At 37.6% G+C, this 21,862-nt stretch overlaps 2 protein-coding genes across 23 annotated transcripts; one reads left to right on the top strand and one right to left on the bottom strand.

The window, feature by feature from the left end:
- Positions 1–9,940: 9,940 nt before the first annotated feature.
- LOC122301321 (ataxin-10) lies at positions 9,941–18,133 on the bottom strand. 22 transcript variants are annotated; one of them, XM_043112577.1, is made up of 8 exons: positions 17,882–18,133; positions 16,674–16,710; positions 13,370–14,059; positions 11,775–13,238; positions 11,556–11,681; positions 11,036–11,132; positions 10,730–10,772; positions 9,941–10,614 (listed from the first exon to the last, which is right to left on the bottom strand). In XM_043112577.1, the coding sequence occupies exons 3-4, from the start codon at positions 13,974–13,976 to the stop codon at positions 12,361–12,363; spliced, it is 1,485 nt and encodes a 494-aa protein (XP_042968511.1). In that variant the 5' UTR covers positions 13,977–14,059; positions 16,674–16,710; positions 17,882–18,133; the 3' UTR covers positions 9,941–10,614; positions 10,730–10,772; positions 11,036–11,132; positions 11,556–11,681; positions 11,775–12,360. The 22 variants fall into 22 exon arrangements, with proteins under 22 accessions (XP_042968511.1, XP_042968513.1, XP_042968520.1 ...); XM_043112579.1 differs by lacking the exon at positions 10,730–10,772 and having other exon boundaries at positions 11,775–12,058; positions 12,254–13,238; XM_043112586.1 differs by lacking the exon at positions 10,730–10,772 and having other exon boundaries at positions 11,775–11,887; positions 12,254–13,238.
- A 77-nt stretch (positions 18,134–18,210) lies between these two features.
- LOC122301320 (elongation factor 1-alpha) lies at positions 18,211–21,021 on the top strand. Its single transcript, XM_043112572.1, has 3 exons — positions 18,211–18,366; positions 19,210–19,691; positions 19,835–21,021. The coding sequence occupies exons 2-3, from the start codon at positions 19,230–19,232 to the stop codon at positions 20,720–20,722; spliced, it is 1,350 nt and encodes a 449-aa protein (XP_042968506.1). The 5' UTR covers positions 18,211–18,366; positions 19,210–19,229; the 3' UTR covers positions 20,723–21,021.
- The last annotated feature ends 841 nt before the right edge of the window (positions 21,022–21,862 follow it).

The following is a 21,862-nucleotide window of genomic DNA, read 5'->3' as shown; positions in this document are numbered from 1 at the left end:
AAAAAAAAAAAGGTGCACCAGTTAGGTGCTGCCCGCAGTGCAGGCGATGGAGGTTCACGCTGAGACCGAGTGAGGTAGCGCTGCTGTGATCTTCCGCAGCCGCTAGGAGCTACTTTGGTGCTGCTTGAAGGGTGGCGGGCAGTGGTGTTGAAAGGGTGGCGTCGGTTACAAATTTTTTTCCGTTACAAGCACTGTAACCGTTTGGTGCTTTGGGGAAGATGAACAGTAACCGTAGTGAGAAAGAGGATGAACAGTCATTTCTTGGGTGATATGTACGGATTATGGGCTTAAAATCTCTTTTGGACTCTTTAAATGTTTTTTGGTCTGGATTCAAAACAGATGGGCCGAAGATAATGTGCTTATTTTTTGGCTTGGGCCGGTTTTTTTCTAATGAAATGGACTTGGCCTTAAAGTTTTTTTAATAAAAAAGAAGGTCCACTTGGCTGTTTGGATCTTGGGCCCAGTAGGCACTGGCCTATTCTATAGCTGGGCGCCCAAGAAGGTGCGGCCCATGGCTGTTTTAAAATAAATAAATAAATAAAAATATTTATTTTGGGTGGTGATTTGAAATCAAGACCTCACACAAGGAGAATGGACTCAACCATTAGGCTAAAGCTTATTGTTGGTAAGTTTGCTGACTTTTTTTATTTATTCAACATGTTATTGTGGCATAGAATATTTATCTGAAATGTTTTTTGCATGTTATTATGGTTATTGAATACATGCATGCCATGATATTATGAAATGTTTTTTGTCACGTTTGTTAGGCGTTTTATTTTATGTTATAAATTGCCTAGATTATTATTTTTTGTGAATAATAATTATTTAGATGAAATGTGATGAATTTTGTACATGTATTGTGTTTACATGTAATTGCATGAGCTTGTTTTATCACATGTAAGAGATAGTCATTTTTTTTTAATGTGATAAAATAGAGGATTAAGTAGCCTGAGTTTTATTAGCACATGCTTATGATTGGCTTAAATTGATTTCTTCAATTTAGAAAGAAATTATTTTTGCATATAACTAACTCAGTAGATTGCTTATCCTAGTAGGAGTATGGTTGAGATTGATTTGGAATTAATCTCCTATATGATATAAATTTGCGCGAAAATTAAGTTAGAAATTAATAATTATACATTGAGGCGCAAGAGATGATTAGGAAGCATAGCGAATTTTGAATCTTGCGACGTGTATTAATTATTTTTGTTCTGATTTAGATTAACGCGGCAAATTTCCTAAATGTGTGTGCAATTAGATGCGCATAGGTTAGTAACTTTGAGATAACCAAAATATATCTAGAGGATCTAAGCTTCATCTTTTTTGGTTGAGTCCAAAAAATTACTTGTTTTTTTGGCGAGGGTGGGGTATTGTGTTTTTTTTTAAAAGAACGTTTCATTATGTTCCATTCCACATTACCTGGTACATTAATTTCTTTTTAGAAAAAGATCGCCGAAGATAGTGGGAGTAATTCAACAACTAGTGGGAGTATACCTTTGAGTTAATGTGTACCATTAGTGATAGTGACTCCTAAAATTTATAGAATATGAAGATCCTCATAAATAGCTTGGAAGCAATATATCAATATTATCTCGTCGTTTAGAGACTAGAAGAGAATATTTGTAATATGGCTCCGTTAAAGTTATAGAATTCACATAGTAGGAACATCAACATAGAATCTGAGATTCACTTTACTTATATGATCCAACCCGGAGTTGTTGATCGGTTTGACATAGAAAAAAAGGAGTTGATAAAGGTATAGATCCATCTCTTGGCACTAATCGAGTTACCTTTAGATAACCATTGATCAAACATTTATTGGAGTTTTTCTTGAAATAGTCAAATAGCTTATTCTCGTAGGAGAATTAGATGGTTAAGTTTTTGTGATGTTTAGGTGCAAGTACTGTGAGCACATGATTGTTGCTTGTATTGTTTTAGTACAAAAAGCAAATGAATGCTGCTAGTACTGTTTACATGCGACCTAAACGAACCATCTACTCAAAGATACCCAATATACTTAGTCGTTTTTTATTAACGACCTATTGAATAAAGTGGGGTTCTTTGAAAGCTGTTGACGGTCTTAGAAAAATGTCTCTACTAAGAGATGATGATCTGGTTGTCTTAGATTATTAATTGTCGTCTAATGAGAGGTTTTCCATACTACAAGGTGATGGATGTGGGTTTGTAAAAAGTAGTTAAGACTTTACGTCTTGTGAGACTTTGAATGAGAAAAATAGTTTCTAAGAGCTCTTGTTCAAAATCCATAGACAATTAATGAGATGGAAAATACTAAAGAATCTAGTTTTGCCTTGTATACAATTTGGTGTTTCCATTGTGGTTTGCTCATGGGAGTTAGAGGTTGAGATCTTGTTAGATGGTAACTATGGCTTACTTGATTAAGTGAGTTTGTGATGCGATTGTCGTTAAAAGTAATGACTAGACTATTGTGATTGTCTTTGTGGGCAAAGGCCCTAATCGCTTTACCCTTAAAAGAAAAATAAATTTTGGTTATCTCACATGTTTTTTTTATTGAGTACAAGAGATTCATATCAAAACCTTGAAATCACAAATTTAGTTTGCTGAATAACATTTGAGGTCACATTGAAGATTCTTAAAAGTCGCAGGTAGGACTTGCTGACTAGAATCAAAGATTTAAAATTGTGAGTTTGACCTCAATGAGATTCGCGATGAGTCTTCGCTGACTTCATAGTTGTGCTAATGACTTTTATACATAAAAGTAGAGTGTTTTGGAAGGTGCATGTTTTGGAAAGTTACTATACATGAGAATGCGCACAGAGAGAAATGGTCCTAAAACTTTACTTGAGAGTTGTGATTTGATTTTTTTTTAGTTGACTATGTGATTTCTCTCCGTCATCGTATTGCTCGTCATGCACGTGACACTGATGTGTTTTAGGATCACGTGGTATGGCTAGAAGCATTTTTGGCAAGCACACACATTCACCATAATTTTGGTAGTTATGGTGAAAAAGATATGTCGACAGTCTTAGATCGGCTCACTCACACCAGCGATCGCCTTTGGCGCTACAAATGGATAGTGAGCAAAGATGAGACAATGTGTCTTTTGGAACTTGTTTAGAGACACATAAAATATGTCTCCTTAGCGGGAGCAAAGATGAGGTCTAAGGACCATACATGGTTACCCACAATCCATGTAGCCTGTGGTTTAGCCATATGTGAGATCCTCTTTGGCTCTCTGGATAGCGAGCAAATGGAGGGATTCAGGTTAGGCGCTAAGATAGCAACTACACTAAGATCTGTACAGTGTATTGAGATAAGATATACGCTCTTTCTTTGGAAAGAGAATTTCACCGTAACATGTATTTCATACTACATGTGCTTTAGCGACCAATAGTAGAGGTGAGTGAATGGATCCATGTTTCCTCATCGTGTGAGTCTTGAAGGTCATAATTAATGACCTTAATTTATTTATGCCCTTAGGAGACTTTTGACTATGTCATAAGGTTGATGTTTTAGTGTCAGCTACTTTGGCATGTTATCTATGGCCATGAATGATGCGATCTAAAGAGACATTGTTGGGAAAGCGACTGAACTGAAACTGAATAACATGAGGGCGACGGGAAGACTATTTGGTAACACATCGATAATTGTGTGTACTTATTGCCGACAAGTTATGTTGCTTCTTAGGAGTTGCGATATAGCTGTAAGTACATTATGTTTTATGGAGATTGAGCATTACTCTGAGTTATTTGTACTCGAGAGGGATTAGGGATGCTTAGTCTGATGTGACCAAATGAGTTGGGACATAACAAGACACTTTAAGGGATGTTGCTATACTGGTCTTCTTTTGGAGAGATTTGGTATAGTGCTCCCAATTTTTCTTTTACAGCTGCGCTCGATGGTCGCACGGCTTATTTGCCAATTTGAACAAAATTGAGAACATATTGAGAGATGCAGACCTGGGGTATTGCCCACTATATGCGAGTGAGAGATGTAAGAAAGGGGCACCCATAGTAGGTACCTTTTCATTTTCTCTTGGGGGTTATGAAGTGGCTTAAAAGCTACTTCATGAGCCTTGATGGCTGGCCCTTAATGGCTAGCCAGGGGTTACACTTAGAATGGCTATGTATAGCCCCTTCCCTAAATTGGATGAGACATTTTTGAATCAACAAGCTATCACTCTCTCAAATGGTTCTCTCTAGTCCCGGCATATAGGCTGTGGAATATGTGGGTGTTGCTCTGGTATATTATCACGTAGCACATTCTACCATCGACTGGATGATTTCAAACGATTAACGATGCCGGAAAATCCGTGGAACAACTACACTAGATCTAAGATATTTCCGATGAGGTAATATCACTTCCGCTGTATATTCTGATATAATTTTTTCTAACATATTTTTTTAAGACTACTAGAAGCTATTTGTTTTAATCAATAATACTAATAATAATATTTGTGTCTATACCCAGTTGAAAATAAGGAGATTCAATAAGAAATTGGTAGTAGAGTTCTTTTACTCTGCCAAATAGAAAATCTTAATCGAGTACGAAGAGCCAGCCACCCCTCATCAATTTGTGTTGATTGTTGAGATGCAGTCACTATCGGTACATTTCAACGCTGCACATCATCGGTATGGTTTGGTAGTAAGATTGGAATTTTGAATTTTAAGATAAAATATTAAATTTTAATAGTATTATTGTTTTAAAATTTAAAAAAATTAAGAAAAAATTAAATTATTTATTATATTTTATACAAGAATTTGGAAAAGTTATAATGATGAGATAAAAATTTTAAATTTGAGATAAAAAATTTAAGGGACCAAACCGAACCTTAGCATTTCCCTTCAAATTTTAAAACCTAACATTGAATTACAATCTCCATTTCGTTAAAGCAGAAAGCTTGCGCCATTGACACCAGTTGATATATCTCAACACACCCACAAACATTAAACTCCAAGAAACAGATCAATAATTCAAAAGCTTGGCCTGCAAATTGCAATTGTAGAAAAAGTTACATTGCGGAAGCATCGGGACTAATATTTGTCTTCTGCCCCTACCGAATCACGAAGGTATGCGATGCAGCATCTGGATGACTGTTGTCCAATCCCTTGGCAGAATACCAAGGTTTTTGAATTCGCAAAGAGTTTTGCTATAGATCAGCCACTGTTTATGACTGATCTGTAGCACACTCTACGTGTCAATTTTTTTTTTTTTTTGGTAAAAAGTAAAAAATGCTCCTTTTACCCAAATAACCAATGCATTTCAAATTGGGAACCGCTTTAGAGTGGTCGGGCTAGTCCTCTAGCTTTAACAGCCTTCAATGATAATTTGCCACGTCAGTAATTCTACCTAAATCACAATGAACCTCATCACACTAGATCTTTCATGAATTGGAACCATTTTAATTTCTCACCCGATCAAAATCAAGCTCCAGCAGCCCTCTATTGTTCAAGCCTTCATCATCGCCGCAGGAGTTCACTTTAGCACCATCGTGCTCACCGTTGTCTATCACCGTCGTCTTTAGCCACTTACATGGTAAGCTTTGAATTTAAGTTTTTCCCAATGGGTCTTTTTTTTTTTTTTTTTTTATATGGGTCTGTTCTTTCCTAGTCTGGATTTATCTTCCACAGATGGTGTATCGGGCTTATTGGGCAACTTTCATGGCCGATCTTAGACACCTTATTCCCCTCAGCCACACCTCATCAATAAGAGATTTTTCTCATAACATTGTCCAAGTGAAGGTTGAGAAATTAAATTTAGAGATAACCTGAATTTTTCCCTTCTATCTAATTCTTTTATAAGTTTTTATCATATTATTCTGCATGCTAATAGTAGCAACTTGCGCCAGTAGTCGTGCATGTTCTTTTTGTGGACTGCTTGGCTTTGTAGTTTGCTTCCAAAAGCTATAACAATCCAGATAATTAGCCACCTTCTTCCGATATTAGAAGAGAAAGGTACCCAATATAGATAATGTTGCAAACAAAAAGGCATAAACCATCAAAGTTGTATGGAACGTACAATTAGGGGTGGCAATATGTCACACGACCCGTTAACCCAACACGAACACGACACGATAATAGCGGGTTAGGGTTTAGCCTTAATGAGTTCGGGTCAAAACGGGTTGACCCGTTAAGACACGATTGCTTAACGGGTTGATAACGGGTTAACCCGTTTTGACCCGTTATAACCCGTTATGACACGTTAAGAAAATTAAAGTTACAATTATACCCTTATATCTAAAAATAAAATTGTTAGAATTTCAATTTCGATATTTTTATTATTTGGATTGTAGTTTTGGACTTATAATTAGTTTTATAATTTTTATAGATATTGTAATTTTAACATTTATATAAAATTATGCTAAATTTAATCAGGTTAAAAAGGTTAATTTCAGGCCTATTCAACCTATTTATATAAATAGTTTAAAATGAGTTGTATTGTGTCGTATTAACCTATTTCGTAATATTTTCTTAATTTATTTGTTTACTTATAAAAAATATATATTTCGTAATATTTATTAATGGGTCAAAACGGGTTGACACGACACGACCCGTTATGTTAATGGGTCGTGTTAGGGTTTGAGATTTTGACACGATAAGCTTAACGGGTCGGGTTAGGGTTGACCTATATGACCCGTTAACACGATTTGACACGACACGAACACGACCCATTAACACGATTTGACAACCCTACGTACAATAGCTTAAATTATTGTTAAAAAGGAAAAGTAGCTAATTAGTTGTCACAAGCATATTTTTTTCTGCAAGTATTCCCACGCAGACCAAAGCCTGAGAGGAAGCTCGCCGATGAAGGTTCTGAGCGATGGTGGAGAGGTGGGCATCGGGCTAGGATGGGCTGCGAGGCTACAAATTTGAGAGGGAGGACCCAAGAGCTGGACAGAAGAAATCTGAGAGGGGGAGATCTGAGTGTGAGAGGTGTTTTTTCTGTACGGTGCAGTTCTATTGTAGTATAAATGGAAAGTGTACGTGTCATCAAATTATTGGAGGGCTATTTTTGGGTGGAGGTCAGCCCGACCGGTTATAAGATTATTCCTTTCGAATTTTAGGTTCATCCTGCGTCTACAGCACCCGTGTCGCTTGCCCAACGCCATCCGCAACAGTACTCCCTCTGCCCAATGCCACCACGCTTCGCCCCTCCCTCTATCCAGCGCTACCTCTCGTTCGCTGGTCGATCTGTCCAACACCGTGCCTTTGCTCGTGAGTTCATGAGCTCTATTTTTTTTAATGTTTTGTTCATTGTCGTCAAGAAAATATAGGCAACATAGTATTTTTTTCCTCTGTTATAGATTTTTCATTTGTGTTTATTTTGTCACTTTCGAGTTGAAGTCACTGGAAGCAGCGGTTCATCGAGCGCTATCTCTCATTGTGTTTATTTCTTCGCATCCAACGCTCACCCTCTCTCTCCTTGTTTACATTTATTTTTTTAATTTCATAGTATTATCTATTTGGTTGCTGAGAAATTGAAGAAAACCAAAATAAAATTAATATCTTGTTTATTCCACATTCTTAGATTGTTTTAGCCATCGTTTCTTATTCCACTTTCTATTTCTTCTTACCGAGTCATCTATTTTACTTCACCTATGATCAAATATTCGAATTGAATTTTTTTTTTTATTGTAATTTTGCAAGAATTAGGATTTGTAGACGGATGTATCCATAGATGCCTCTTTTTTTTAGGTTTTATATATATATACCCTCTTTTGCAATTTAGCACATATTATACTGTGTGGTGATATATTTTTAAATAATCTATAGGTTTTGAGATGAATGATTTATGCGAAATTGGTCAGTTTTGTGGTCTTTCAAGATGAGTGTGTTTGTATGTGGCAACATCCTAAGATATGGTGGAAACAAACTATTTTTGGAAATGAGAATGGTTAATATTAAGATGATGAGGATAAGCATGATCAAACTGCTTTTGACATCACAATTTTATTGTGATGAATACTGTGATATGATATGAACAAATGAAAAAATAATTTTGTTGTTTGACTAATTGTGAGCTAGCATTCAATGATTCACTTATACCAAACAGAACTGCTTGACTTGCAACATTTCGTTACATAAACTTGACAAGTCTTTTAAGACTTTTGATGCTTGTTTGTTTCAATTGTTGCATGATATTTTGTTCCTCAGCAAGTTCAACTTATTTTGGGAGGTTGATTGCAGTTTAATGCTTGTTGTTATTGAAGCTCCACTTACTTTTTTTTTTCTTTTAAACTTTAAATCCTCAAATTAATGTTCTCTGCTATTAATTTGCAATGGATTTAAATTTTCAAGTACCTCCTTACTATTTTAGCAAGAAGTCTTTCTTTTTGTTCTGTTTGTGCTCCATCTTGTGTGGAGTAACTTCTAGATAACTTTTTATTCTAAGCCAGTTGTTCATGAAATTCTTAAGATGGAAAACAATAGCTATTCTTTTTTATTTTTTTCATATTCTTTCTACTGGTGTTTAGTTTATTGTGCATTAGACTTTCTGTGTTGTATAGTTTCTTGTGCTTCAAAGTATCACAAGATATGCATCTTAATTTGCAAAATATTTCTACTTTTAGGAATTAGCTTTGAGGTCTTAAGTGTTCTCTTGACTATATTCTGTGATCAATCATTTCCATGTTTTCGGCTTGTTGAAAATTAATGAAAAGGATTGAAAAGAACAGCAGGAAGATCAAAATCCCCTGAAATTCTTACGGAAGCAAAACATTTATTTTGCTTACCATATTAATTTGTTTTTAATTTCTAGAACTAGTGGTTTTTTCTGTTCTTTTATTTTCTCCCGAAATGAGAATATTTGGAATTGATTCTATGCCAATTACATGCCAAATGAGAATAAGGGTATTATACCTTATTAAAATCGGAACAAGCTCTTTTACCAACACTAGTTTTGCTAGAGCTGCCATGACATGCCTATAAATAGGCTTAAAGACAGCTTCCCAGTTGGCAGCATGCCTGCGTGATGTCACTCTCTCATAACAAATTATTTAAATGTACAGGTCTTATATTTGCAGTGTTTACAGTACTTGTTTTAGGGTATGTGGTTGCCATTACACATAAAACAGATATATTTGCAATGTTCTTTTTTGTTTGTATTTGAGATTTTTTTACTTTCTGATTACGTAATTCTACTAAAAAAATTCAATGCATTAATTTTTATCTGCTCTTTACTTTAGAGCTTGTCGAAGAAAGCATGGCCAAGCATCATCCACATTTGATTATGTGCCCAAAGCAGTCGGGAATTGCTATTGGACACCTTTGTGAGAAATGTGATGGGAAGTGTGTAATCTGTGACACCTACGTGCGCCCTTGCATACTGGTTCAAGTTTGTGATGAATGCAACTATGGGTCGTTTCACTGTTATTTGTGGAGGAGTGGGAATTTCTTGTGGTTGCCATTGTAAGAAAACATAGAGACTATATATTTGGAAAACTCATATATTTAGTTATAATATAACTGGAATTTGGTATGTGGTTGCTAAGCATGCACTCATCTTTGTACATATTGAGATGAATATTGTAAGTTAATTCCACGGAAAATCTAGACATGTTTATGGTGATTCACCTCCATGACCAGATTTTTGTGGTACTAATTAATCTACAACGGGGATGAAAAGGCTCAATTTGCTTTGCATCCTTACTTCATTGTCTAAGATATGTTTTAGCATACAACGGCATGTATCTATATTCGGTGACTGTGTAAGTTTGAACCGATGCCTTTCTCTGGAAGTTCTCACTTTTCAATTACTCTCGTTGAATGTTTTTTTCTATAACATTTAGAAAATGCTTTCTTCACTCTGTAATCAGGATACATCATCCAAGTGCTACAAATCTTATATAATGGAAACTAGTTCTCATAATATGATGACCTGATACGGCTACATTCAATCACAGGACCATTTGCTTGAATGGAACTAAGAAAAGTTCAACTTTGTAATTGGTCATAGTGTCTTCTCAGCAAAATTATTTTATATCATCACCAATGTTCTCTACCTTGTCGAAGTTTCTACACCATGTTATAGTCAGAAGATACGTAAGAAAAAAGTACAATTTATCACAAGGAGCAAGGTAGGTGTTGCATAATTATATAGCAATTATAGAAAAAGCAGTCCCCTAGGCAATCACTTAGTGGGAAATACGTCTCTCTCTCCCCCCCCCCCCCCCCCCCCCCCCACCCCCCACCCAAAGGGCCCCTTCTGTTTCTTTTGTTCATTTCAGCTAAAAAGAGCAACAAGAGCGGCAACCTTATTATTCAATCCTTGGTGAATCATGCTTCATATGCTGATGCATCCTCCATTAAAAATTGAAAGACGTAGACATAAAGTTCTTTTGAGGAATATTTGACGGCTTCCCAGCATGAACTTGGTCCAGTTCAGTAACCTTCAGGAACCGTTCTGTGGCTGCCTCCCATGATAGTTCATGCCTCTGTGCATGCTCTTCGGCTAATGCCTTGTGTGTGGCTTCAATAAACCCGTTGCTGTCATCATAGGTCCAACAATTTGGGAACTGCTTTGAAGAATTCATTTGGGGGATGATTAGTATAAAACAATTTTGCCCATAGCCAGTGCTTTAGCTGTAGTGGTACAACCACATCCGTGGTGCTAGGATTCAGAAACACTTTAAAACTGAAATAGACATGAGTAGAAAAGAATTAATATGACGCAACACCAAATGGCTGACAATCTCTACAAAGAAATCTCATGAGGCTCTAGGCGTGGGGTGTGGTGGTGCAAACCATACCTGTGGTGCTTGGATTTAGAACCACCTTATTACTGAAAGAAAACTGGGGAAATAGGAATTTGATTCAACCACATTGAACATCTCAAAAGGAGATATCTCATTAGACTAGGAATGTACCAGATCAAGCGTAGCATGTGCTACAAAAATAAAACCATATGCTAAGTTTTTACTAAACTAAGTCCTAACTATAGAATGAGATGACAGAGCATAACTCAGAACATATAGAAAAATACCACTTTCTCAAAAATTGTCTTCCGCATTACATATCTGTCAAAATAATATAAAAGATGGCAACATAAAGCTCACCTGCCATATCAAGACCCACAACACTAATAGGCTTTGTTCCGAGCTTGGACATGCATTCAGCAACATTCCTTGCTACACCTCCAAGTACATAACGAACCTAAATAGCAGACTCGCTAAAGTCAAGTTTCTGGATAACACATACATTTGTGGATGTGTAAAAATATAGAAAAAAACTACTTTTCCTATCATTTTAACAGTTTGATGCACATGTTAAAGTTAGCTATAAATGAATCCACACCTATATTTGTATTTAGAGTGAAACCAACTCTTCGTCAATTAATAATATCTAATGGAAAGCTATAAAGAATAATAATGATGATAACAATAATAATAATAACTTGTATATGCGTTTATAATAAATGGTAAGTACCAACAGACATTTTGAACATTATTAAATTACTAAAAAAATATAATAAATAACTATACTCAAATGGGCTCTTTTCCATAAGAAATTGACATAATTGAAATACTTTTGAGCCAAGAATAAGGGGAAAACAGAAATTAAAATTAAAAATAATACCTTTGCAGAAGTGGTTGTTTTGGGATTTGCTGACATCGAAGGTGCGGCATGAATGTCGAACACCATACATCCTATGATCACAGGTTCAGCCTCACCATTTATTGGCTGACCACCCTTTAGTAAAATCTTAAAATCCAACATAAAGTCTAAATATCGTGCAACATATAGTAGATTACTAGGAAAAGAGGAGAAGGAAAAGAGTGAACGAAGTCATCTTACCGGAGAAAGAATGGGATTAGGTCGTGTCAGTAGGTGGTGACGAGAAATAGCCTCCACTCGCCTCTGAACACTGCTCTGAGACCAGGGGGAGGGGTTACAGCAGAGATGACATGCTGAAGAGAAGAGGGGGAGGATCAGGGAGTGAGTGGGGTTTAGGGCAAAATCAGTTCACTTCTTAGTGAACCCGGTCTAACACGTCATGTGTGCAACGGCTGCTCCCAAATAGTGGCTGATGCGAAGATTAATTCATTCGCAAAACACTTGGGGGTAGCGAGCAATAGTAACTGCAGTAAAATGCAAGCATAAATTTTGCGGCAACACCGCCAGAAACAAAGAATGATGAGATAATGGCAGTATCATTATATGTTATCAAAAGAATCTTGAGATAGCAAGCCATAACCACCAAAAAAGTTGATTTTATAGCTACTTAAAACAGAAAAATATATAGACTAGATCTTCTAATACCCTTTGAGACTAACATTTAAAGGAAATCTGCATACATACAAGCTCGAACCTGGTCCTATCGCATACCCTTTCACTTGAAAAAACAAGGCATCTAAAAACTCTTTTGCAGCTTGAAGCTTCATCACGGGACATTTACAAGCTTTGCACGTCGAGTTTTTGGATCCACCTCCACTCGGAGACCAAGTCCAGTTAATTCGGGCACATCAACAGAACCTTGAAGCTCCAATTCAGCTACCACTCGCTGATTTTCTGCATTCTGTTCCAATATATTCCTCACACACCAAATGCCCCATTCCCTCAAGAACGGATTATCTTCATCTGTAACGCACTGTTGTAAGAGCAGAGGAATCCCATTCTTATGCCTAATTCCATCTTGTACATGTTTCCTCCCATATGCACAATTGCCAATGACTGCAACAATGTCTCTCCTGAATCCCTGGTAAAGACAAGGCTTTGATGGATAAGAACTTGCTCTGTCTTGCTCCTTACCCAGTTTGAGGGATTTCCTTATCATCCCTGGGGGCTCAAGCTCACCAAGTAAGCATAAAAGCAATTCTACGAGTCCAGCGGATAGCAGCATATCAACAGCATCTACTGAATCCTCCTCCTTTAAGCCTCCCATACTTTTGGAGGCACAAATATCTCTCAAAATGGTTAGTGCGTATCCAAGAACATCTGTTGAAGCAGAGCCTGTTGGAAGACCAGACTTGCATCTTGAAATAGAATTAGTAAATCCAACAGATCTCTTGAATATCTCAAAAACGAACAAAACAAAATCATTAGGGATAAAAATCTCATCAAGCCGTTCATTCAATATCTCTGATACAATTCTAGAAAGAAATGCTTGTTCTGGCAAGAAAATATCATCTTTAAATTCAGTATCTTCACCAACATTAGCATCACCAACAAGGCTTAATTTGGAGAACAATCGAGGGTAGTGGGGTTCTTCTAAGCAGATCCTTGAAAGGATCAACTTCAACCAATCCTCTCCAAAACCAACTGTTAAGAAAACCAATGAAAAAGAACACAGAAATTTAGTTTAAAAAGATAACAAATAAACACAAACAAATGTAGATGAAAATAACAACTTATCAAAAAAAAATGTAGATGAAAATCCAACCCCAAATTACCTGCAGAAGTCGTCCGTACAATTTCTTCCACAATAGGCAATCCAAAGTCACTACAAAGCTCCTCGAACAGTCTCGTGCTTCCATCGCAACAAGTATAAAGAACCATACACAACGGATCACAAGTCTTTTGGCTTCGGACTCTCGTGAGGAGAACAAAGTCGTCCGGAAAGAAACAATTCCAAACAGCACACTGATGTTCTTCTCCAGCCAAACATACATTCGCCAATACCTGCAACCCCATTCGCACAGTCCCGTAATCTGGATTGGACAGAGTCACAGCAGACCTCAAAACTGTGGAAACAACATCAACTCCATTTTGTTCAATAAATGCGTCCTGATTAGCAATTTCACCAGCACACAGGTTTCTGAGGAGCTTTAAAGATGAAGTAAGAAGGTGACAACCAGAAGGGTAAGGGAGAGACTGACTGAGCTGAAGAACTGTCGACAGGATCTTCTTGGAAGCAAGGTCCTTGCGGCCAACATCGGTTCTAGAAGCTTTTATAAGATTTTCTAATGCTTCTTCCAAGGAATATGAGTTGGAAGCACTAAGTAATGGGGCGAGTATATATTGTGGGAGAGAGAACTCCAATGTCGCATCCTCACCCATTACTTCACAAAAGGCTATCTATTTTGATTTTCAAAGATACTAAAACAATGCCTTTTGGTGACTAAAGAACTCTATATTTTATCCTGAAAAGATAGGTTACATACAATCAAAGCACTTTCAAGAAAAATTTAAACATCCATGTGCAAGATTTCAATTAAAAAAAAAAAAAAACCCCAATTTATGTGTCTGGCAATCTGAATAGAGCAAAACCTAAGTTCAGTCATAATTAAACTTCAATTAGAATATATATTAACAGATGAGACAGCTCAGTCAGATTATGAACCAGTTCCAATCCAGTTATAAAATCACATGCACAACCATATGAGATAAGACATGGGCTTAATATTTCCTTCTCGAGATTCTACCCCAAGGCGATGTGTTGGAGGAATAGATGAGGATTTATTGGTGGTAAGTTGTAATATTATATTATCTTTCCAAACCAATCAAATATGACGGCATCGCCATTGGTTAATTATATATTAACCGATGAGCCAGGGTGCACACAGACTGTTGAGCACGGGCTGACTTGTCACTTCTATGTAAGTCCCGTGCAAGGAAAAATGTTACCCCTTTTTTTTCGGGCCGTCCTCCAACCCACTCAAAAACCTCCTACTCGTTTTGAGAAAAAGGATTTCAAATGGGGATTGTAATGCAAAATCCCATATTATACCAAGGCACGCAAAATATGTAGGACAAAAAACCGACTATTAAACAATTATATGGGGCATTCTATCAAACAGTTATTGGGCATTCTGTCAAAACCAGATGAACTTTATTCAAGGAAACTATATAAGATACAACCCAAACCCAAATACAAGCAGCCAAAATTCCCGTAATTTGCTACAAAAAAATGTCGCTTCATGATCTGAATAGCATATTAACATTCCACCAACTATCTAGAAAACTTAGGAACCCTAGAAATTTTTTTTTTGAGAGAAGTAATAATTGTATTAATCAAAGAATAGGCAAAAAGCCACGTTCAGTACAAAGAATGTCCTAAACTATGTAGGAACAGTAGAGATAAGGAAGTCATGTAAATTTTGGCCATTAAAGCTAACAGCAACAGCCCAAGTACAAAGATTTCTAAAAAAGAAAACTTTCAGCTCCTCCATTGATCTCTCTTTATCCTCAAAAGTCCGTTCATTGCGCTCCTGCCACACGCACCACATAATGCATATCGGAATCATCTTCCAAATTGCCTTGATCTGGTTGTTGCCTCTCAGACCTGTCCAGCTAGCAAGTACCGCCACTACTGTTTCCAGCATAACCCAACCCAAGTCTAATCGACAGAAAACCTCAATCCACAACCCTCGAGCAACCTCACAATGTAATAACAGGTGGTCTACGGATTCACCCCCCTTCCTACACATACAACACCAATCCATGATGATCACCCTTCGTTTTCTCAAATTATCCGTCGTGAGGATCTTACCCATAGAAGCGGTCCACACAAAAAAAGCCGCTTTGAGAGGCGCCTTGTGTTTCCACAACCTTTTCCAAGGAAAATGAGATGGTTGCTCTTGTCCTAGAGCCTTGTAAAAGTGTGGACCAAGAATAGAGCTTGGAGTGAGTTGTTGCTTGGACATCTGACAGTGACGGATTTAAAGGAAAGAGAGAGGTCCCAAGTGGACCGAAAAGGGGAGCCCAAAATGTAGAGACCGAAAATGGGGGAGAGAGATTTTGGGGGAAAGCTTTGGGGAGCAAGAGCGGGGGATAGAAAATGGGGGGTGAGATGTACTCTGCCACTGCAATGCAAACTAGTCCGTGCAGACCCCGTGCACGTATCATTTTTTCCAATTCTTTACTATGGGCACCTACTCCATTCTAATTAGGCCTGAACAACAGCCCGCCCAATCAAAGATTTGGCCCGACCCGTTGTGGCCCGCAACCCAGTACCATATGACCCGACCCGAATCATATGGTCCCTATATATTATGATCCATAGAAAATATTCCAGCCCTTTTAAATAAATTCATGAACTAGAAATAAACATGAATATAACATCCAGCCTTTCTCACAAATCCATTCATCTATCCACTACATTACATCTCATAGGCCATCCATAACATAAACAATAAACAAAATAGAATGTGTAGACCTGATTAATGATACAGGTCCCTAAAGCTGATGCTATTGGAAAATAGAACAGATTTGATCATTCATATTTTCTCTCACGTGTAGGTTTGGACACAGAGTAATGGCAGTGTGATTCTATGAAAGTTCTGACTTGAAATCACCATATAAGAGGTTCCTGCAGGAAATTTTTTATATAACTTGCCAAATCGGACTACACTCAAACAGAAACCACTATGTAATACCATAAACCAGCTATAATTAGAATCATATGGTACAAAGATTGCGAACATGGAATTCATTAGCCTATCACCTAAAGAACCTTCAAATCCACCAACAAATTACGAGTCAAAAAGAAAATGAAACGGTGATTTTAAATTTTGATCGTAACTGTTTGATGGATGATATAACCCAATAACAGCTTATAGCTGGCAAAGTAGTTTTTTCTCCTTTTTAATGTAAGTTATAGCTCGCAAGTAGTTTAAGATTTGTTCCGTATCCTCCCCTTCCCCCCCCCCCCCCCCCCCCCAAAAAAAAAAACCACCTTCCCAACAACAAAAAATAAAAGAACCTACAGCATTCTAACATAGATGCCACAGATATCATGTTGAATTTGAGGAATACCTTAATCTCAGCTTCAGTATATGGTGTTGTTCTGCACCTGTTGCAAAGAAAGCCAAGCACTGGGTTTATTTTATCTAATTAAAAGAATGGCTGTCCAATGCATTAGCTTTTCACACTATGGATTGATATGATTTCATAAGTGCATTAGCATGTCTAGAGTGAATTCTGATACATCAGCAACATTCTTGCAAACTCCCTAAAATTGAGAATACGATTCTAATCTACTCATGCATATGCCATTTTTACTGGAGGTTTCTTGTTAAAGTATTTGGGTCAACCACATGAAGAAAGATTGTATTATGGTCTTAGAAGTACTATGCGTCAAAAATTTTAGGCTTATGAACTTTGATGTACTCTCTTGTTGATGCAAGGTCACTGTACTTCTCACATACTAAGACAAAACGGGGGTAATGTGAACCTGTCAAGAGTGTCAATTGATCAGATTTAGTATGTTTTATCTCCAGCCACTACTAAAGATTACGCAACCCAATTGAACCCATACCTATCTAGATGGCCAAATAATAGAAGATAAACTAACTGCTACAGAACATTACTCCTTCCAAAGCAGCATATTTGACAAGATCTGTCTATAGCATGAAAAGAATTCCCAATGAGCCATAAGATGGATTGAAAAAACCCAACAATCCCCAAGTCTTCGATATAAACTCTACTTCTCAGTATCACTTATGGGCTAGCATTTTTCATTAAAGAGTTTTTTTTATAAAAAAAGTAAAAACAAGTTTTTAAGTTTTTCATTAAAGATGTTTCCATGAATCATGATGGTGTGATAAAATTTCAATAATTTTTGTTTTGGACAGCTTGATAGGCAGGGTATACTACCTTGATAAGAATAAAACAAAGAGAAGACAGTTTCTAGTACTCATCTTTTCCGCACAAACAAACACATTTGATTCGTGATATGCAAGAGATTGATCCGATTGTGTTAAATACATGCATGCAGGAGTTGATGGGCATATCATATTTTTTTTTTCGTTATAAAACTCTAGATCACTCCTCCATACTAAATAAGATTCCATTTAACATCCTTATAAGACAAAAGAGCTAGCATAAACCCACCCCATTTCAGTACCACCATAATATCATCAGCCACATGCCTCAAATCCGTAAGCAAAAAAATATTGCAGACTTGTAGTCAATCGATCTATTAACAGAAACAACATAGTGATCCAGGCAGAGAAGGAACATACCTCCTTCTTGGAGACCCACGCCGAAGCTGATCTTGGAGCTACGGCCGAAGAGAGAGAGAGAGACCCACGCAACCGTCTGTGTGAGTGAGAGAGAGAGAGAGAGCAAGAGAAAGAGAGATCACGTTGGTGAGAGAGAAGTCGAGAGAGAGAGGGAGGGGGGCTAGGGTTGAAGACGAAGGAGATGGGAATCTGACTGAGGGATACGGATTGCTTTCTTCAGCTGCGGTTTCGCCCGCATAACATTTCATATGACCCGCTTCAATTTTAACCCGAATTTTATCGGGTGGATCTGATCGGGTCAATCGGTTTATAAAGATTTATGCACACCCCATTCCTAATTCTCACCAAGGGTATTTACGTAAACTCCACACAAGCAGCTGTCGTATATCAGTTGCAGCGAACCCTACTCCCCCATTCTACTCTCGGTCTCGCGGAAGTTTTAAGCGCAACGCTCTCTCTCTCTCTCACTCTCACTCTCTCCTTAGGTTCGATCTCTTATCGATTATTACCTCTTCATCTTTGCCCCTATTAGATTATGTACGTCTGTTTAGATATATCTGTGTCATCCAGATTGCTCTTATTCGATGACTGTGAATGACGTGTGTTTAAAATCTTAATTTCGGCACTTTTTTTTTTAATAATATTGGGTTTGAGATTGAAAGTTTTTTATGCTGAATTCTGTCATTCGGATATATAAAATTTCTACGTCGTATAGTTGATTATCTAGATCTGGTATCATACTGACGAAGATATATTGATTAGCTTCATGATTACGGCGTCTTCTTCTGTGTTTGGTTAGGTTGTCCCCTTGTGGTGCCGTGGCGATTATCCGGATTTCTTAGCTCTTTGTTATTTGATCTTTATTATTGTTCTATATATTTTTGGTTCTCACTTTGACGCATTGCAAAATATATAAATTAAATCGGTTCTTAATATAGCGAACAATTGTTTTTGTTTATAGTTCTGGACTTTTCCCTGACTAGATTTATGATTTTTTACATGTTTAAATCGGTTCTAATCTGTAGCATGCTGTGTGTATTAAACTACGGGAAAAGTTGGCTTGAGGATCTGGATAACTCATATATTTTTTGTTTTTCATTTTTTCAAGTTTTATACATACCGTATATCTGAACCAATGCATTAAGGGTTTACTCTTCTAAAATTAATTTCTAGTGAATCCTTTGTCAGTGTGCAACAATTAATTGCATTTGGACATTTGATTTTATACTTGTCAAAATTTTTTATGTATTTATTAACGCCTTTATTGTTTTAGCAATTCCCTTAATGAAGAGGTAGCTTCCTCACATTATTTTGCACATTATTAACAGTCTCAAGCCAAGATTTAATAATGGGTAAGGAGAAGGTTCACATCAACATTGTGGTCATTGGTCACGTCGACTCAGGTAAGTCGACCACCACCGGCCACTTGATCTACAAGCTTGGAGGTATTGACAAGCGTGTTATTGAGAGGTTTGAGAAAGAAGCTGCTGAGATGAACAAGAGATCATTCAAGTATGCTTGGGTGCTTGACAAGCTCAAGGCAGAGCGTGAGCGTGGTATCACCATTGATATTGCCTTGTGGAAGTTTGAGACCACCAAATACTACTGCACAGTCATCGATGCCCCAGGACACCGCGACTTTATTAAGAACATGATTACTGGAACCTCCCAGGCTGATTGTGCCGTTCTTATTATTGACTCCACCACCGGTGGTTTTGAAGCTGGTATTTCCAAGGATGGGCAAACGCGTGAGCATGCTCTACTTGCCTTCACCCTTGGTGTCAAGCAAATGATTTGCTGTTGCAACAAGGTGTGATGATGCCAGCATATTCCAGATCCTACTTATTTTTTGTTGTGCACGATATGGTTGTTCTTAGATTGTGTTGTGCTATCTTAAACACCTGGATGTTTTTATGGTTGGGAGTGACGTATATCATACTTTTGTTTGAACAGATGGATGCCACAACTCCAAAATACTCAAAGGCAAGGTATGATGAAATTGTGAAGGAAGTCTCCTCCTACCTGAAGAAGGTTGGGTACAACCCTGATAAGATTCCTTTTGTCCCCATCTCTGGATTTGAGGGTGACAATATGATTGAGAGGTCCACGAACCTTGACTGGTATAAGGGCCCAACCCTGCTTGATGCCCTTGACTTGATCCTGGAGCCCAAGAGACCCTCGGACAAGCCCCTGCGTCTTCCACTTCAGGATGTCTACAAGATTGGAGGCATTGGAACTGTGCCTGTGGGTCGTGTTGAGACAGGTATTATCAAGCCTGGTATGGTGGTGACTTTTGGCCCCACTGGATTGACCACTGAAGTTAAGTCTGTTGAAATGCACCATGAGGCTCTCCAAGAGGCCCTTCCTGGTGACAATGTTGGCTTCAATGTGAAGAATGTTGCAGTCAAGGATCTCAAGCGTGGGTTTGTTGCCTCAAACTCCAAGGATGACCCGGCCAAGGAGGCAGCCAATTTCACCTCCCAAGTTATCATCATGAACCACCCTGGCCAGATTGGAAATGGCTATGCCCCAGTCCTTGATTGCCACACCTGCCACATTGCTGTCAAATTTGCCGAGCTCGTCACCAAGATTGACAGGCGTTCTGGTAAGGAGCTTGAGAAAGAGCCCAAGTTCTTGAAGAATGGTGATGCTGGATTTGTTAAGATGATTCCCACAAAGCCCATGGTGGTGGAAACATTCTCCGAGTATCCTCCACTTGGTCGTTTTGCTGTTAGGGACATGCGTCAAACCGTGGCTGTCGGTGTCATCAAGAGCGTAGAGAAGAAGGATCCTTCTGGAGCCAAGGTGACCAAGTCTGCAGCTAAGAAAGGTGGCAAGTGAGTTGTATGCTTCAGGGTTTCCGTAGATGAGGGCCATTATCATAGTTCCAATAAGGATTGAGTTCTTGCTAGTAATCCATCCATCAGAAACTTAAGATTTTGTGCTGTTGATTATAGCTTCAAGTCTCCACCATCATCCCGTACTTGCTGTTCACAGAACTGGGTGCTTGATCACCGGTGGCTGGGCTGCTCTCCTTGATCTGCTTTGTCTTTTGCTTATGGTATTGTCTTGCGAGACTTGTACTGCCGGGGATGCTTTCTATTTACATTCATAATGCATCTAGTTTTTGTGTGTGTGCATGTGGTGATTGCAGCTAGCTCGATCGACATTGTTATTTGCTGCGTCAAGTTTAGATTCCACGAATGCTTTAGTTTGCCGGCGTGGTTAGTCTCCAATGGCTGGAACTGTGCTATAGCAATGTTGGGGGTTAGATATATACTTTTTATGAGAAATACTTTAGCACAAAGGAGTTTTATAAAAATAATCTTACAAACTGACTTATCCTGACGTGGTTCATTAAATTGAAAAGTTATTTTTATTATTAAATATATCTAAAGAATTATACGAAGTCATTACAATTTGTGACATACTTTTAGACTCCTTTTATAGTTGTGGCACATCTTTACTTTTATTACTTTAATGTTGGATCATGCTATCTGGCCGCCTGGCGTGCATATCGCTAGTTATAATTTTTTTTTTCATTTATTTTGAAGTATTTTTTTAACATTCTTAATCATTAAGAAAAAAATTAAAAAAATATATAATTTTATTAATAATTATTTATTTAATCATTAAGTAAAAAAAAAATTTTATAATGCATAAATATTAAGATTGAACGGTAAGTTTGAAGGACATCACTAACATTTTCTTGAATGTTTACCATCTGAGCGAGTTGTACAAGAAGCAGATATTATCCTTTCCTCGGGAAGAAACAAGCAAATATCAATCTTTTCAAGTTTTGCCTCAAATATATAGTCTTTCATCCCAAAGCAATAAAAGATAGCTGATAGCATTAGATGAAGTAATACTTCTAACACCATGTGAAGTGGTGGGGAGGGACCGTTTCTGCTCAGCTCTACTTCCATCTCGAATTAACGGAGGAAAGAGACGGGCAACATATTACAGATGATGTAATGAACA

The sequence above is a fragment of the Carya illinoinensis genome, chromosome 2 (genome assembly GCF_018687715.1).
Source record: "Carya illinoinensis cultivar Pawnee chromosome 2, C.illinoinensisPawnee_v1, whole genome shotgun sequence".
Classification (NCBI taxonomy): Eukaryota; Viridiplantae; Streptophyta; class Magnoliopsida; order Fagales; family Juglandaceae; genus Carya; species Carya illinoinensis.
Note: the sequence above shows the minus strand (reverse complement) of the source record. Positions and strands in the feature narration are given on the sequence as shown.